Consider the following 18,537-nt stretch of genomic DNA (forward strand, 5'->3'; position numbering starts at 1 on the left):
TGGAAAAAGGCTGCAATGAAACAAAGAGTGAAAAATTTAAAGGGGTCTGAATACTTTCCGTACCCACTGTATATCCATTAATATATGTACATTAGAATGTAACGGGATTTAGTACAACAGCCTTGCAAGAAAATACCTGGTAAACCTTAACTTATCCACTACAAACTGTGGCACCAAAAATCCCAACACAGTCTAAAAATCAAAACATGAACATTCACAAACACATGTGCGATGAGCACAAACTCTCACAAGCACACACCCCTAGGGATGGGAATCTCTTAGCTCCTCACAATTCAATACCAATCCAGAGGCAGATGATTCGATTGAGAAACCAATTATCGATGAAACACTTTTTTCATGCACATTTACAAGCGTGGTTTTTAAAAATGTACTTATTAATCTGAGTTTTCTCCTCAGCTTGCTAGTCACTTCCAAGACAAAGCATCTAGACAACGCTCAGTTTTTGAAATATATTTGTCACACAACAGTTTTAATGACATGTTTTGTCTAGTGAAGTTTTTATTTGTCATTCCATACTTAAGCCTTAAAGATGCTTGTCACCTTCTCTCACAACAACCTTCCAAGTCAGAGGCTCAATCATGTTTAAATGTGGATATTTGGCTTCATAGAAGATGAAACATGAGGTGGTCACATGTGTTCTGCCTAATTAATTTATGTCTTATTCAACCATGTGTATAAACAAAATTTAATTTTGTTCTTCCTTTTGGCAATTTTTGGGGATTATTAACTTTGCATCGAGCATTGATTATTTTGCCCACCCCTACCCACCACATGCCCCCCCTTCATCCTAGATTCTCCTCATGTCCAACAATTCTAAACCTCTTAAATCCCCCGTTAACTGATAGTCTTTGTAGTACAAGAAGTAAAGTCACGCGGGGGGGTCAATGATTAAACATCAGAGAAAGGGGTCACTGGCTAGAGACTCCAGATGAAACAAAGGCTTTGTAAGGACATAAGACATTGATGGGTTGGCACATGATTATAAAGAAGACAGCACACGGAAGCAAAAGTCAATGAGACGTGCTCCAACTTGCAAATTGGGAGCCACCATAATGATTAATGTTCACCTGTTTGTGTCTATCTGGTTTGATTTTCTAAAGAAATGTAATGTGATTAATGGCGTTCAGCTGCAAACCTGGATGCTAGCCTTTCCTATGCATGCTTAAAACAAGTATGACTGTGAAATTAAAGAGATTAACAGCTGACCACCTCCAAAATATATTTTAATGAAGTCTGTGCCAAGGCCTGCACATTTTCATCCAAATAAATACGCAACAATTTGAGACAGCTTGCAAACAAACAAATAGACAGGGGGGAAATTGATCCTTTCAACTTTATTACCAAAGGTAATTATACCAGAAGAGAAATGCTGATTCATCAATTTCAACTTTAAAACTATGCTGCACATATTGCTTGCCCGCGTGTTTTGGTCTGTAACTGACTGTGACAATGATGTTGATTACTGCAGTGGACAGACACATTTTAGGCTAGTCAATCAACCAAATAGCAGATATTGCATTCTGTCATTTCTGACGGGTGGCAAAGGCGTACTGGTCTCTGTATCACACATTTTTTATAGGAGTCCTAGACAGTTAAGCAGTGTGCTGAGCTGTGTAAGATTAAAGAAAGCCTGGTAAATCAGAGTCTGTCTGAGAGACTGATCGGCTATAGAACTTTTGTCCTGAATGCTGAGAATGAGCTGAACCTAGAAAAATAATAAATAACCAAGTTAACATTCCTCGGTTGTACCTCCAATTTCTTGCCATCCTCGTCATATACAGACATTGTCACCTCGACATTTTTGGGTGTGGTCTTGCTCCCCTTGTCAAAATCCCCCAAAACCAGAGTGACGTAGATGTCGTTTCGCACATCGCCTTTAGGAAACAGAAACAAGCAGGTCAGATAGGAAGACATCCTCACTTGTAAGGTTGCTCATATAACTAAAGGTTCATAATTTTCAATATAAATAAGTATTACTGCATAGCTCCTTACATATGAGGTGGCATAAGTGGATAGTTGGCACCATATACTTCTTGGGTGACCTCAGTCCATTAAATAACTAATTTCTTCTTTAAACCTTAATGAAGTATGACATGTTCTTTTCACCCTCACTCACATTTTGTAAAATAGTAGCTCCTAATTCGAAATTACTTTCTGAATGAATGATGTGTTCAGTTTTTTTTTTTTTTTTTTTTAAATATATAAAAAGGAGACTTGGCTACCTGTCTCTGATATATTTATATAGATAGATAAAGTATTTAAAAAAAATAAAATAAATAAAACACTCAACCTGGCATGATGATCTCAGGAAAGCCCATCTTACGAGCCACAGCTGTTGATCGGTCCACCAGGTGAGGGAAGTCCTTCCTTATCTGATGGATGTCTCCGGGAAGCAGCTTCAACGTCACCCACAGGCCTGGAGATGAATTCAAGGCAAAGATAGGGAGGGACTGAGATCATATCAGGAGAAGACAGTGTGAGAGCAAACTGCCCCCAGAAAATACTAAGAGATTTCTCCATGTGCTTTCTGCTGTCAGTTGTCAAGAGTGACAACTTACAGCTCTAGGGCAAGACACTAAATAGAAGCTACCCTCCGAGATGTGATTAGGAAAACATACAAAAGAAACAAGTGACTTTTGTGTAATTCTCGTGTAAGGTGTGCATAACTATAAAAAGGATATCTAGTGACATCAAAGAACTATGTTTTTGCAACAAAACAAAAAATTTACAGGATCACATTGTATTTCCTCTGTGGATTGGTCTAAACTTGAAATATGGTTACTGTAATTACAAAAAGTCAAACCCACCTTGGCTGAAATATAAATGCTACTTCTGAGCACCAATACTGGGAGGGAAAAAATCCCAATACAAACAAACATTTGGTACTCTAAATGGGAAATATTATTTTCTGTTTAATTGCCATATTCATGATAATGTTCCCAATGCCCCAGACGTCTTCTTTAAGCATGAATAAGTGACATTTTATGGTAGAATATTTAAATTGTGCAGTTATTCCCAGAAATATATAATTGGTCTCGGAAAGACGTGAGAGTGCAAAGCCTGAGAGGAAAACTCTGGGGCTCTGAATTATTCTCAAACAAAGGGCCTTCAGGGGACTTTTATGGGTCATATTTCCTAACAATTTAACACAAGTAGCCGCCCTGCTTGTCTTTGGGTTTAAAAGGAAAGCTTCTTTTCTGCAGTCACTGCATGATGTGCGAGCTTTAGCTGTGTAACCACACTTACTCTTAACATTCTCTCAGGAAAAAAAGAAAAGCCACACAGATGCATACCTCTGTACAAGACTGAAATGAAAACAAAAAAGGGATCCAATTAAAGCAGCGGTCCTGTGGGGAGCCCATTTACAGGCCACTAAAGTGAGTGGTGCCTGTGAACCCTGGGGATTTATTCACTTTCACTTCACATGCCCCATATGGTTATGAGTGACACATCTCTCACCAGCCAAGCTGGAAGCCTTTTGATATGCGAGCGTGACCGAAACAGCTGCTCTCAGTACTCCACTGTTCTTCCCAGTGTGGGACGGAGCAGACCTGACATTTATCCAAGTACATCTTCATAGGGCATGACAATACCATAGAGGCTGTCATGTTGTTTCCCCCCCTCCCAGCACAAATCCCTTAAGATGGCTAATGTTGCTCTTCTAAACACAGATGTCAAATCAATGATAAGATGCAATCTTAGCAGAAGACTCACCATCCTAATTAACAACTGGATTACTTACATCCTGTAGTCATGGTGATGAGTGCAACTATTTATAGTACGAGCAGTGACTTATAGTTTGAGCACTGGACAAAGAATTATGTTCTTCTTTGTATGAACAGAAAATGTAAAACGTAGCATGACAGCAGTGCAGTAAGATGCTTTTAATGTTAAATCACCATCTAACCTTAACTTCCATGCTACCTTGAAAGGATTTTAATATGTTTAATAGAATGAATAAAGAACAGTTTCTTCATAAATAATAGTACCTTACGACAGGTGTGTAACCAAAGAAAAGCTGGAGGACAGTGCACATTCACAACTTCAAACTAGTTTTTTATTGTATGAACATTTTGGCAGATATTACATTCCTCAATTTCTCAGAAAAGGTAATATCTGCCAAAACACAGATTGAAGATTTAAAATACACTTTAAAACAAAAAAATTGCATCAGTGTTATGAGTGTGTGGCTTCTCCCTCCTTAAAAGGGAACTATCATTTTTTCCCAATGTTTTTGTGTCTAAGATGGGAACAACAATTGACATTGGTCCAGTATTAAGCGAGATTGCTGCAGTTAGCAGCGGCAAAACAAGCTACAATGTAAGTTAATATGGCAATTGCAGTAACTTATACACAAAAACATAGGGAAATAGGGTCCAAGTTGAAAAAAACAGGTATTTACCCTTTGATGTCAACCCACTCTAGAAGAATCCAACATCAAGCCAAGTTGCCTTTAACTAAGCACTACTGGATATTTTGCAACCTTGTTGACTTAATAAACAATAAAGAAGAAAATGTTCAGATCCAGGTTGGATTTCCATTAGGACCCAACGTAGTATACCTATTTCATAACATGAATAAGACACGCATTTATTATTTATTGTCTGATAGTGTCCTGAGTTTCCGCCTTGGCCCTGGTTCTTGTGGCTGATCCGTGCACTGTACCTTGGCCCTTGTGATTGACTTCTTTGGCGGTGATAACTTTGTTGATGACTGTCTGGAGGAAGTCGTTCTCCCCTGCCACCCTGGGTGAAAAACGGGAGATGTTCAGCTGCTTGTGGCGAATCATGGCGTCATCCAACGCTAGCCTGCAGTATGCACACGACAGGCAAACACCACAGAGAAGAAGAGATGGCAGAGAAAGAGGAGGAGCGGGGCAGAGGAGCCACAAAGTGATGGTTGTGAGGAGGGGAGTGGGGTGAAAAGAGAGACAGAAAAAGACACACCGAAAAGTGATGCGAATACCGTGACACAAAGGCTCTTGTTAGCAGTTAACAGTAAGGCAGGGTGGGTGATGAAAAGAAACACACAGAGAAATCATTGTTTAGGAAATTATGCCCAGTCAGCATTTATAGCGCCACTGGAGCAATGGGAAGCTTGACCTGCCCACAGCCTTTAAATATTTTTAAAAACGGGAAAGTGAATAACTTACGCTCTAAACTCCATACCCATTCCAAAACTAACATTCACACTTTGCTTTAGGGAGAAAGCAAAATGTAAAACATAACATCATGTTTTGTTCTCTGTGGGGCTTCAGGTGTAGAAAGTACCAAACTGATTGAGATGAGTGACGTACAGAGCAGAAGAAGTAGCATATGTGATTTGAGAAGCATCACATGTGGGGCAGCTGTGAGAGAAATGTGTGCAGTGGGCGGTGATGCCATCTGCAGTATAGAGGACTATAAACAAGCAGAAGAAGTAGAGCATGGAGAAGAAGACAGTGGTGATGTCGGCATGGAGGAATCAGTGAAGGATCTCTGTCACTCAGGGCTCCAACCTTGAATCCAAAACCAATCTAAGCAAGGAGGTAGAATAAGGACAGTAGAAGTGTGTACATTCACAAACATTGTAGGAGAAGAGGAACAAGACAGGGTATTCCTTACATCTGCTATAATAAGCTTTTTGAATGTATTTGGATCTAAATTGTACAGAAGAGTTGAACACAGGGAGATGTTGAAAAGGTATTCAGAGCATGGTAGATAGAGGAATCTGATTTTATTATCATTATTAACAGTCTAGTTATTTTGACTTTAGATTAATGGATTAAAAAAATGTAAGAAAATTTGATTCAATATTTCCAAGGTTATGTCTTTAACACGCTAGTTTTGTCTAACTTGCAGCAAAGATATTAACAAAAAAGTCGCATTTGAGAAGCTGCAATTAGATAATGTTTGACATTAAATGGCCTAAATGATTAAACAACTGCTATGTCAATCACTGAATCAATAACTTTGGCACAAGGTGAAATCTTGCACCAAATTCATTATCTCTTATGCAAGTTGGTTTGATTGCAGGCAACATGCCAGACATGAGCTCAGTCTCAGACTGTGGCGGAGTGTCTGGGACAAACAAGAACAAACAAACAATTTTGGCAAGATATGATCTATCTAGAGTTCTAGACCATTTCTGAAAGCTATTTCCATTTCTGTTTGGATGCCCGGAGTCTTCCCAAATTACAGCATTACGTCAAACCACCACTAAATGGCTCCTTCACTTCCTGCCTCTGTTGGCCTTGAAAAAACAAGCAGTTAAAATTTGGTGCCAAATATTCACAGTTGGGCATATTAAACCTTGTAGAACCTGTTCTTCTCTTTGCACTGTACGGCTCCAATTTCCATGATTTATGCTCGCAGATAAAACCGTTAAGTGAGGTGATCTGCCAGCTAAACCGCCTGAATCTGAAGCCTTTCCAATTATGCAGAAAATCACGTTAAGAAAAAGGTTACCCTGGCTCTAGACGCAGTCCTACGAGAATGGCAGCAGTTAATGACATTGCCTTAATTGAGTCAGCAGGGAATAAGGCAGCACTACTGTCTTAAAACCCCGCTAATCAGCTGTCGTGAATTCAAGACTTTAAAAAGATAAAATACAAACGCTGCGTACCAGATATCCTGTACACACTCAAAATAATGGAAAAAGGTGTAGGAGCAGAACTACATCATCTTTGCTATTTTATGCAACGTTACACCAAGCTTAAAGGAACTCCATGCTCCCTTATGTGTGAATGTGATTTATTTTGTGCAGCTGAACTATCCACTTACGGCTGAAATGGGATAAAGTGCTGCTTGTCCTCATCGTCCATTTTGCCCGTTATGATGTCGGTGACATCCATTACTGTAGAAAAACAAGAAGAGAGGGTTAAAACATTCTCAAGGCCTGCAGAATATAGCATGTCTACTACAGATAACTGTATGGCAAGGACACATCAGGCAGGGAAAGCAGCCAATGTTGGCTCTTCTTCAATGAGCGATAATTAAGGCAGATGCAGAGCTACAATGGAAAAAGCACAGGTTGTGCCTATTTCAGGTAAAGTCAACCTTGATTTCTGCGACCTGCATAGTGGTCGGACTTCCATATAAAAGGACTCTGAAATCTCTGATGTGAATTTAAAAAACACATTTAATGGTAAAAAGTGATGATGGAATATCATCTTAAAAAGTAACTTTATCCACACAGACTGCATCTCTTTGATGACCTCCAGTGGTTTAACCTCTCACGTTGCTGCAGTGATGGACGCTGTGACATCACGGTTGCATTTGCTGTAGTTACACTTCTAACCACACCAAACCACTGCTACTAGACCAGGCTTAAAACTTTCAACAAAAGAGGGAAGCAAAACACACTACTTTACAGTGGTTACAGCAGCGTACAGAAGTAAAGCTTGAGGTCTAAACAAGCTATGAGAGCATTGCTGTAATTGTAATTTATGGTAAATGGAGTGATGTCCAGTTACACCAATAGAATGAAGTATCCAGGGGTTCCAAAGACACACTGCATAAACACGTTTGCTATTTGTCAAGTTTGCAAATTTGCAGGCTTAATTTGACCCAAGATGAAGTTTGGCCAACGAGCCAGACACCAAAACAGGAAACACATTCTTGAAATGGCTCCAACTGAAGTGAATGAGAGTAGGAGCAAGTATAGAGTACACAGTATGGTTAGTGTGACAGTCTGTTTACTCCATTACCCTATATGTCTGATGTCAACCATATAAAGCCTGTTATAACGGTGTCTTAAAAAAAGAGCAAATCTTAAAAATCAGGCCCTCTTTCATGCTGTGTACTGCAGCGATGATGATAATGTCTAAAGATGAGCCGTCATAAATCAAACTGTCATTTACATTCTCTTCAAGTGGCACTGGGAAAAAGACACTGAAAGAGGGGTATAATTTCCTCTGTTGGAGAACTGTGGGCAAAACGCCAATCTAATTAGTTTACGCTATGCCTGGCAGCTTGCCAACAGGAGATAAATCACACTAATTTTTCTTTCCACTTTAACTGGATTTCTATGAATTTTAGCCAAAAGCATTTACTCTGGGGAAAGACTTGTAAACAATACTTACTGTAAAGTGTAAGGCAAAACAAGAGATCTGTTCTCTCTGATCTGATCTCACACACACACACGAGGACATTCATGCATAGCCATGGCTACGAAGTTCTGAGATAATGTTAGTGTCTCTAAAACGTAACCTCTGACTTTACAATTCGTGCCTTGCAGCTCTGTTTGGACCACCAGGGTATCACTGAGTCTCTGTGTAGTCTGCTTTACCTGCCACTCCAAAGGGTCTTCTCAGTCCTGACGTCAGCTTCTTGGTGTTGTTGTCTCGAAGCTCCATGCGCCCGACTCTGACAATCTGACACACAAAACTGATCTTCTCTCTCTTCAGATCTTCACTGCCTAAGTCCTAAGGACGGGAAAAAAAATGAGGTTGCCCCTGTAAACTGCATTTGGATTTAAAGTACCATCTGGCAACAGCCTTTTTTCAGGCCACAGCAATGTTGGGGTGCACAACAACAAATGATTGATGAATAGCACCTCCTTAGTTGAAGACAAATTTGTGTTAAGGACGAACTTTTCCCTACCAATTGCTTCAGGATCATCTGTGATTGTGTCCACAGATTCATTTCCTGTGGGCAATATCTTCCAAAACTAGCAAAGTGCTCTCAATGGGTACATGCTGACCCTTCTGCCCTTCGCCTTCCATTAGATAGAGGGGACTGCCTTGGTAAATACATACAGCGAGCCAAGCTCTTTCTGAGAGAGCTTAACAAATAAAGGCTCTGCAAACAGGCTCCCATATGTATCATAACCTGGCTACATCAACAGTTGGCTACCACAGGCTAGTTAGCACACGCATAAACACACAAGCAAATGCTCACCGTGAAGACGGCCCGCAGATTGTGAAGCTGGTCAATGTCTTTCACCAGACCTGAACTTGACCATTTCACCAGGTAGTTTTCGCTGTAAGAGAGAGATGACAGAATTTTTATCCCTATAATTTATCTCAGCAATTTCTCATTTTATCGTGTGTGGTCTCAAAAATCTAAATCAATCTTAGGTGGTCTAATAAGGACATCAGTTGCAGTCTTGAGGCACATCTTTTGTAAACTCATCCTAACTCAATTTAAAAATACAAAATGCATTTGACCGTGAGGTGTCACAACAATAGTCACTGTAACAATGGTAAAGGTAAAGAAAAGAGACAAAGAGTGTTGAGTGAATATGCACCCATGGGTTTACCTGATGAACCTGGAATCCACTGGGTCATAGAGTGACATGAGCACCTCTGCATCCTCACCGATCTTACACACCACATTCTTTAGAGTCACAAAGAGGGCAAACGACGGTGTTGAGGCAAACTTTGCTTGCCTGGTCAGATCAATATTCTGCTTCTGAGACTGTTGGAGGGAAATAGAGATGTTGCATTCAATATCGGGCATTCTTCCATAGCTTTTATTGACACACAGGTAGACCTCGGCCTGTGTGGAGTTTAAAGAATGAGCCCAGGGGAACATCCAAGAACACACATCGGGTTATTCAATTTAAGCCACTGTGTCTTTCTGAAAATTTCAAGTTAAGAAGCAATAATCAACAATGACTATAAATCCTTTCGAATTAATTATAACATACAGTATTAGGGATCCTGGAATAAAAAGTCTTAACTTAAGTTTGACCTCCAGGACTGTATCTGCAGTGAAAGGTGGACTGATTGTGTGATTCTTGGACGCCCTTCAAAAATATGCTGGAGCCACATTATTAATATTTATCGCGTTGACCTGGACACTTTCTTATTGCCCATGCATATGCAATAAAGACCTCTGGATGAGAAGGTCACATAAGATGAGACCACATAACTGCAGGGCACCTAGCATCTGACAGTCTTAGATACTGCCAACTGACTTCAGGTGATGGATGCCACTGATAGGCCAAGTCAAATACACAGGAAACCTGAAAAAGCAGTCAAGTGTCTTTGTGTACCAGCAGTGGGCCCATATCCCCCATTTCTATAATGAAGTCGTGCAAATGCAAAACCTCAATTTTAGGTTGGAGTACAAGAGTTCAGTGTATTTTCTTTGCATTTGTCTTGCCTTCAAAAACAACTCCACTTGTTCGATTTTGTTGTAGACCAAATCACTACCATTATACAAAAACATTTCAAAAAAAAATCAGCTCCAGGTATACAAATGATCCTTGATTAGAACTGCAGGGGATATGTGAAATATGAGGACAACCGTGTTTATTTCTTTTGTTATTTTCAGCCATCACTGTAACTTTTAATGACGTTTAGTTAAACATGGGGACCCGACCTATCTGAGGTTTATGCTGTGCTAATTTTCTGTACTGTGTTGCTTTTCAACAATGAAAGTTGTAGACCTATGAAAGAGTAAAACATGCATTTTAGATGAGTGAGATGAGAGCATATCCAGTTGTTTCTCATCCCGTTATGCTTAGCTTATGTATGGGACACAGGAATTTTCTACCCGGACGTTATTGTAAACAAGACTCGTGATTGGGTCAATTGCCTGTGCTAGCAGTTAACCAAAGTACAGTATAAATTTAAATTTTGATCTGATGATGATTCTAGATGAAATGTTAAGGGATTACCAATGTCAGTAAAATGTATCCTCCAGGGACATCTGTACCTAATTTCACATTCAACAGTCTGGACCAACCAACCTACACTGACATTCCTAGAGCCCCATTATTGTAAATATGGTTGGAGGAGACACTACTGCCGAGGAAAGCAGTGTCTAATGAAGACAAATGAGGGGTCTTCTCAAACAGTTATTGCATAAAAAGAGAGGGGATAACCCCGTGCCGTGTTTTTTTTCTAATGCAAAAGCTGTAACTGCATGTTTGACTTCGACTGCGAATTAATGAGCCAGGAAGAACAAGATCAAGGTGTGACCCTATTCAAATCCTAATGTGCACAATTTCTTTTCACACAGTGCACAAATGTGCTTTTACTTATCTTTGATATGCTGTCTGAATAAAGACCAGAGTCTAGTTGCAGGTGGAAAAACGGTTTCCAAGAGGAAAGTCCCCATCCTGTCTATCTTTACCTTCTCCTCTTGAATCCGGTCTTCAATTTGTTTGGAGGCAGCCTCATGTGCTCTGAACAGGCTGACGGTGCTGGTGATCTCTGGGTCCAGTATGTTTCCATCTTTGTCTCTGACCACCAGATCGAGATCCAAGTACCTTGCATAAAAATTATGAAAAACATACAATAGATTACCGTAAAAGACGAGTGTGGTTGCATTTGTAAAAAGTAAAACAGAAAACAATAACTGCATGCTCCCATTCCATTTGCCACATTTTCTCCTCATAGGACATTCCCTCAGCTTCAATGTTTTTTTTGTTTTTTTCAAAGCTGCCCTACTTTGTTCAACTCTTTCATCTATGGAAGGAGTCCGCACAGACAACAGTATGCTGCCAACACGCAGTCAATGTATTTCATCAACTCATCACTCTCTGCATCTGCAGAGGTAAAAGCCATTTCTCCAACCTGGCCAAAGGTTTAATGTTTCATCACAGGAGGAGATGGAGCTTCACAATTTTCATTTTCAAGCGATTTTCTAAGCCTACTGCAAGAGCTGTCATTTCATGATGGAATACAGCACGGGTTGCTGAAGCTAAATCCCTCCAGTTGGTGCTCAAGGTAAGTGATGACATGTCATTTTCTATTGACTGACACTGGTGACCTGTTCCAAAAAGAGTCATTCTTCCAGACAGATATGAGGATAAAGGGATATACGCTATCGGGAGGGAAGGACAAGGTTAAAAGCCTTTAAAGACTGGATGCTCACTTGTTGCCGTAGTCTATCTTGGAGGTGACTCTCTGTTTGAGCTCGGTGAGCTCGTCTTGCGGGAGGGTGCCGGACAGGATCTGGGAACGCCACTCGATCAGGTCGTAGATCATGTCCCGGACAGAGTTGAACATCTCACGTTTGTCCCCCTGACAGCAGAAACAGACGGATGACCATGTTCACAGCTTAGACACAGGAGGACATTTAAAACATCAAAGTGCTCTTGTGTCTGAACTGTTGACTGGTGAAAGGACTTGTTCATGCTGGCAGGTCAGACAATGCATTAGCAGCAGCAGGTACAGGACAGTGTAGGTGAACAAAGCTCTTAATTATTAAGATCAGATGGAATTATGGTATTATGTAATTATGCCTAAGGACCTGACCACTACAAACATTGTAAGGTCCTTGCTTACACTACTACTATAACAATATTTGCCAAAAACAATTATACAGTAATTTATACACTTTAAGTATTGTGGTGTTAAGATATGCACAAATAAAAACACTTTTTAAACATTTTAATCAAAGATAACCAAATCTAATTAATATGTCTGTCATTATGAATAGTAACTATAAATAAAACGTAAATACAACAAAATATATTTAATGCAAATAAAAAAAAAACAAGGGCCAATGCAAAATAATATATATAACAACATAACATATGCCTTTATTTAAACTTGACATATAATACGTTTATTTCATATAGCACCTTTTACAGGAAAAAGTCACAAAGTGCTTCACATGATAAAAAATGTTAAAATACAGTAATACCAAAACAGTAAATGTGCAAGCAAAAAAAACATGAGGTAAACACATATGGCAACACATAACCCATAAGCCAAAACTGAAATATCTTAAATAAGCTCATAAACTGTATAAGCTCTTCCATCCTAAACCCTAGTGTTTCTTTGCCCTCTTAACATCCATACGTTGCCTTATCATATCTGACATGAATGTTTATGTAGTTGTGTTTGGTGTGTGTGCGCGTGTGTGTGTATTTCACCTTAGGTCTTGACAGGCTTGCTTACCACATATAAGTCCCTCCATATTGTAGCCCACTCCCGCAGAGTGGTGGTAACCTCCTGAACCAGGGGCAGCTCGGTGGGAATCACTGTCTCCTTCTGCCTGCGGGGACAGTAAGAATGTAAGTAAGACATCACTGTAAAAATGTGTTTACCGTGTCCTTTCTGTCCTTTACTCTCCATACGGAGGCTCTGCTAGTTTTAAACATGTCTGTTATCCAAGTACTTTCAGATATATTTCACAGCTTTGTTTAAATCCTTGGGCCCGTTGTTCAAAACATTTAATCTGGATCAAAATTATCCGTATTTGGAAATCCCATTTTTTGCTATTCAGGATCAGGTAATCGGTCTTACTTTTATGACGGATTTTCAAGCAACATTGGACTGGATCCCCCTGATCCAGATGCACAGTTTTCAACATTACCAAATCCGGATTACCAGTGCTCTAAATAGGATAACATATCACAATGCACACCAGCTATGTGAAGGACAGGTAGAAGAGCCAATGTGGGGTCAATGTAAGTGTTTCTTATTTTGAGAAAAAAAAACCTAAAATAAAAAGCATCCACTTCCATTCGTAATTTCTTTCATGGTACTTTGTAAAGCCAATTGTAAAGATTTACCACATTTTCTTCCTGGAATCCACCTTGAAATCCTACCTACCCCCTGTTGGGATCAGGATAATTCTGTTTTTTTGCATCAAAGTTATCCAAATCCTACTGACAAGTTTTAAACAACACAAACTGAAGGTTTGATCCAGATTTAAAACCAGGATTGGATTCTGTGATCTAATCTGATTTCTGATTCCGTCTTTCCCTTTTGAACAACCCCTTTTCAAGGTTTATAACCAAAATCCAATCACCTTACCTTTGAACAACTGGCCCCTGAAGTTATAACTCTATGAAAACACATATATTGTCCTCAAGGTTCTCAGCTGAATTCAAGGACTTTGTGTTGTGTAATTGAAATCAAAGAAGAAAGATCAAAAACCAAACAGTGCCACAAGTTGCAACAAAAACCCACATGTCACATTTTATCAAGTGCAGACATCTTCACCGACACCCTCATCCATCTATCTAGCAAACACGCTTCTCAGAGGGTCAGAAAATGTGTTTTATTTCCTATTTTGAATATCTTTTTGCCATCTTAAGCACAATGCATCTTTGGACAAAAGTATCATAATCACAAAAATCAATATAGTACATTATAATAATTATAATAATAAAGAATAAACAAATCATACGGAAGTAGAAGCAACCTTCTTGCTTGTGAAAAATAAATCCTAAATTTTGTCGTTCAAAAGTGGAAGTGTACTAACCCACTGCCCTCGACTGTGGCCTCTTTCAGATGAATATAGCAAGCAGGAAATATGCCCTAGAAGAGGAAGAGATCACAATGAAAACAACATTATAGTATAACCGAGACAGAAGTTGAAGTGAGGTCGTAAAGAATGATCTTATAGAAACAGATTTGATGGTGTGAAATAGGCCTGCCGCGATAGTCAATAAACCAATTAATCTTACAATCAAAAAATTTGCTTAATCATTTTTTGGGCCGCAATAACTTCCATTTGCATGCTTGTTTTCCTTCTCTTTTTCTCTAAGACACTGGATTACCACTCTCGGTTCTGCAGAGGAGCAGAAGAAAGTAGCTGCACCTCTGAAAACAGAACTATTCCAGTCCCAGGGTTAAATAGTCTCTAGAAATAATAGTTTATTGATCTTTGAAAAGGTGAACCTTCATTATTATGCCATTATCATTATATTAGATGAAAATATTATCGTTTATTGCAATAATTTCTAGTAGAGTCCAGCAACATTTGTTATCGTGACAGGCCTAGTGTAAAACATTTGATTACTGACCACTCACCTTTTTGGATTTTCTCCTGAGCCTGTGCCCTCTGTACCAGTCTAATGGAGAACAGAATTATGTTAAATGTATGCTGATTTTTGACAAAAATAGTAAACAAGAATAAAAAAACAAAACAGAATGATAGAACAAAAACTCTGCACTAAAGTTAACTATTTAACAAGGTTGGTTGTTTTATTAATCAATTCAGAATAAAGACTGTTAATACAGCTGATAAGTGAGTAGTGTTGCTGATGCGTTCATTTACAGGGGCACACTAGTATGATTGCTTTATATTTTTAATCTTATTGAACGAATGTAGAACAATTCGACAAAGCCAAAGTGCTACTAGAGATGACCGGGAAATAATGTCCGACATTGGTGTGTCTGCTGTGATCATGAGTTTCATCAGTAAGCCTGTTCTAACCTGCATGTGTCTCAAGTATGTGCACTGTGTCTCCAATCTGCAGCGACAGCTCCTCCTCCTCCCGGGCATCGTAGTTATAGATTGCTGGGGAAAGATGAGAGAGGACAATATAAGAGAGAAAAATATAACAGGAGAAGGAAAAAGGCAATAAAGCCCTTGGCTCCCTTGTGGCGCTAATTGTGTGCCATTGTAATGTGTAGTAGAGGCGTCACACATCCACAGGATGTCCACCCACACAGTCTGACACAGGGATGGTTGGACCTGGCACCATCAATGCTGTAATATCAACACACTTCTACCACCCACGGCAAAGAAACCAATATTGATCAACAACGCCAAAACAATCATAGTGCTGGTAGAAAACGCATTTTCTCAGAAATACACGACAAACAGTGGTAAGAGATAATAAAATGTTGTGTGCTCCTGATTTGCTTAGGTGTTCTCAGACAAAACAAACAGGTAACATAAAGATGCTTGGTTGGTCCTCTGGTCAATAAAACAAATGCATATTTTTGGTCCTATAGTTCTGTTATAAGGTCCAGGAATTTTGGTCCAGGATACATCATAACCTATTTCAGATTGCAGGGACCCAGGTTCCCTTCACCCCGAGATTTGTTCTGGAAGATGGAACAATTCTAAGCGTGAAGGATAAGCACATAAGAAGCTGGGTCCGGACTAGTTTGATGATAGCCTGACAGACTATTTTAATAGGATGGAAGAATGAAGGAGTGCCTTCAATCCAGGAGTGGGCTTGTGACATGGCTAGGGTCACATAAACGGTTTGCCAGATTAGAAATTAGAAAATGGGGAAAGTACCTGACCTTTCTGAAGGGGTCCTAAGAAGCTTTGTGCCGGGGAGAGAGAGACGTGTATTATGGGCTTATGGTGGTGATGACAAAGGGGGGTGTTCATGTAGCAAGATGTATGTTTTGTATGTTAAAAAATTAAAAATTGTTCATCACAAAAAAAGCATATTTCCGTCTGCATTGTTTGTTTACCAAATGAAAAGGAGTTAGGGTGGCACATTACATGTGGCTCCCAAAATTGGTTCTTACCAACCTGTTCTGGCAAATTATATGAAGAAAGTGGAAGGAAAAATGTCTTGGCATCTACAGAATAACAATAATAATAATTTAAGTGTAATGAATAAAATTAAGCAACTACAAACCAACTTTTTTTGGGACTTTACTTTAATATCCTATATGAAATTAATTAATGTAAATGTCAAATTTATCTCCATGTATCCACATTTTCCCATCTACATTATCATATATATATATATATATATATATATATATATATATATATATATATATATATATATATAGATATATAGATATATATATATATATATATATATATATATATAGATATATAGATATAGATAGATAGACACAAGATTAGTATAGAGAGAATAATGTTTTCTTTTTGTATTTCTGGATCTGCTCCAAAAAAAAAAAATATGATCAAAATCCAACAAACAAACAAAAATAGGGTTTAATCAGTAGTCAGTTTCCCATAAAAAAACATTTATTTTACAATCAATAAAGACCTCTGTGGACTACAGTTTCTTGTGGATCTACCAATACAATGCAGTCTCTGTCTACTGTCAGAGCTCCATCAACATGTCGTTGCCAAATGCGCCAAATGCGCGTTGATTTGCTGACCGCTCCTACATAGGCAATACACAACGAAGACTAGTCAGGGATCAAGTAGACCCTCACTGACACTGACTTAGAGACATTTCATGGATATTTGCTAAACACCATCATGAAAGTACAACTTCAGAAATGACTGTGCAGTTAAATAATCCCTCGGATAGCCAGTATCTGATGATCAGCATGTATAAGTCGGGCAGAGGAGGGCATGAAATGCCATGTGTAGCCTTTTTTAAATTCAGCCCTGTTTTGTTTTTTTTCTCTATCAAAGTGTATGTACATACACACGTGCATGTCCACAATGCATTTTGCAATCCCCAGAACAATCCAACAAGCCCAGCGAATCAACCAGAACACGAGCATGGGCTGACAATGGAACAAAGACCCCAGGAAATGAATTCAGTGGTCCCACACTGGCATTCAAAAAAAAGGTACCTACAGGGGGAGAAAGCAACAAAACAATCCAAAGGGACGTGGGATTAATCCGCGAGTATCCATCAGAGAGCTGTGAAGCAGGGTGCACTCAATTAAACTATCATTAGGAGTGGTCAGAAAAGCATGTAAAGCCATCAACAGCTGCATCTGTGTGTTTGTTTAGAACTGGGTCACTGGTCCAGCTGATGCAGCAGGATATATAAATGGCAGGTGCCGAGAGAGAGCAGTCCAAACAAACAGCTCAGAAAGAGACATAAAGCATCTTATTTCATCATAAACTGAAAGACTGCCCCCGTGATCACTGCAAATGAGACTAATAGGTCTCATATCAAACAAATGGGAGCGCAGAGAACTGGGGAGATTTGCACTGGGAGGAAGAGGTGCAATCACAAAATGAACAGAAATGACACTCTGGGAAGATGCTGAGTAAATGACAACCATCAAACACAATCCTGACATGTGAGGCCACGGCGGTGCAATTTAACACACAGGAACCATGATGATTCTTGTCACGTGGGGGTTAAAATGACAGCTCTGATTACTTCTAAACCTGTATTTGCATACCCAAGAGTAAACTGATGTAAATTTGGAAGCAGTGAGGAAGAGAAAATCCATCAGAGGACTAAGCGGATAAGGAAGTGGACCATATTCTCCCTGGAGAATGGCATGCAAATGATTTTTTTGCAATTGTGATAAACAGCGGCATCATTACCATACGTAACCTGTTGCATAAGGCTGTGCAAACTCTGAGAACATTATCATCAGAGGATATGAGGAATCAGATAACAGACCTTTTCACTTAGCCGGCGCACGTCTACACCCTCGTCACAATTATAAGCACTCATACACTGGGCTGATTGTAATTGTACACTTTAGGCTCACTAATAACCTGCACTAATCCACACATATCATTACACTCAGATGAGAATACAGTACACATGGAGGGGTGGGGAAAAGGGAGGAAAGAGAAGCAAATAGAAAATGCTCATTGGAAACAGAGTCTCTTGATGTTTTTGTATAAAGTCCCCGAGGGCTGTGAGCCCACAGAGAGAGCCAGCCAGGAAATCTCAGACAAGAGGATTCTTTCGGAGGGAAATGCAGAGGGGAGCTTTCAGTCTGGTTGGGCTTTTAAAGAGCCAAATAGGCAGAAAATATAGCAATGTCATGCAGTAGGTAGATGACTTCAAGGCCCTGTCCTGCCACAACACAACTCAGTCTGGACAGAGTGAACATCTCTGTGTAAATGACCCCTAAGAAGAATTTTAGCAAGCTGGAACATTTTTTTTAATTATGAATTGATTTGGACTTGAGACCCG

The 18,537-nt window shown here is 39.4% G+C and overlaps 1 protein-coding gene across 4 annotated transcripts in view; it reads right to left on the reverse strand.

Annotated features, from left to right (window-relative positions):
* The window catches only part of dock1 (dedicator of cytokinesis 1), a 164,418-nt gene that overhangs the window by 130,600 nt on the left and 15,281 nt on the right, over nt 1-18,537 (reverse strand). For 2 of the 4 annotated variants that reach the window (XM_034860643.1, XM_034860642.1), the window contains exons 2-14: nt 15,129-15,212; nt 14,723-14,763; nt 14,172-14,227; nt 12,860-12,956; nt 11,829-11,977; nt 11,085-11,220; nt 9,262-9,419; nt 8,901-8,982; nt 8,290-8,425; nt 6,783-6,855; nt 4,687-4,766; nt 2,312-2,437; nt 1,771-1,895 (exon numbers count right to left, since the gene is read on the reverse strand). In XM_034860643.1, coding sequence (XP_034716534.1) covers nt 1,771-1,895; nt 2,312-2,437; nt 4,687-4,766; nt 6,783-6,855; nt 8,290-8,425; nt 8,901-8,982; nt 9,262-9,419; nt 11,085-11,220; nt 11,829-11,977; nt 12,860-12,956; nt 14,172-14,227; nt 14,723-14,763; nt 15,129-15,212 — 1,343 coding nt within the window. Of the gene's footprint in view, nt 1-1,770; nt 1,896-2,311; nt 2,438-4,686; nt 4,830-6,782; nt 6,856-8,289; nt 8,426-8,900; nt 8,983-9,261; nt 9,420-11,084; nt 11,221-11,828; nt 11,978-12,859; nt 12,957-14,171; nt 14,228-14,722; nt 14,764-15,128; nt 15,213-18,537 lie in introns of all 4 variants that reach the window. The other 2 variants (XM_034860641.1, XM_034860640.1) reach the window with 1 other exon arrangement.

The sequence above is a fragment of the Etheostoma cragini genome, chromosome 21, assembly GCF_013103735.1.
Source record: "Etheostoma cragini isolate CJK2018 chromosome 21, CSU_Ecrag_1.0, whole genome shotgun sequence".
NCBI lineage: Eukaryota > Metazoa > Chordata > Actinopteri > Perciformes > Percidae > Etheostoma > Etheostoma cragini.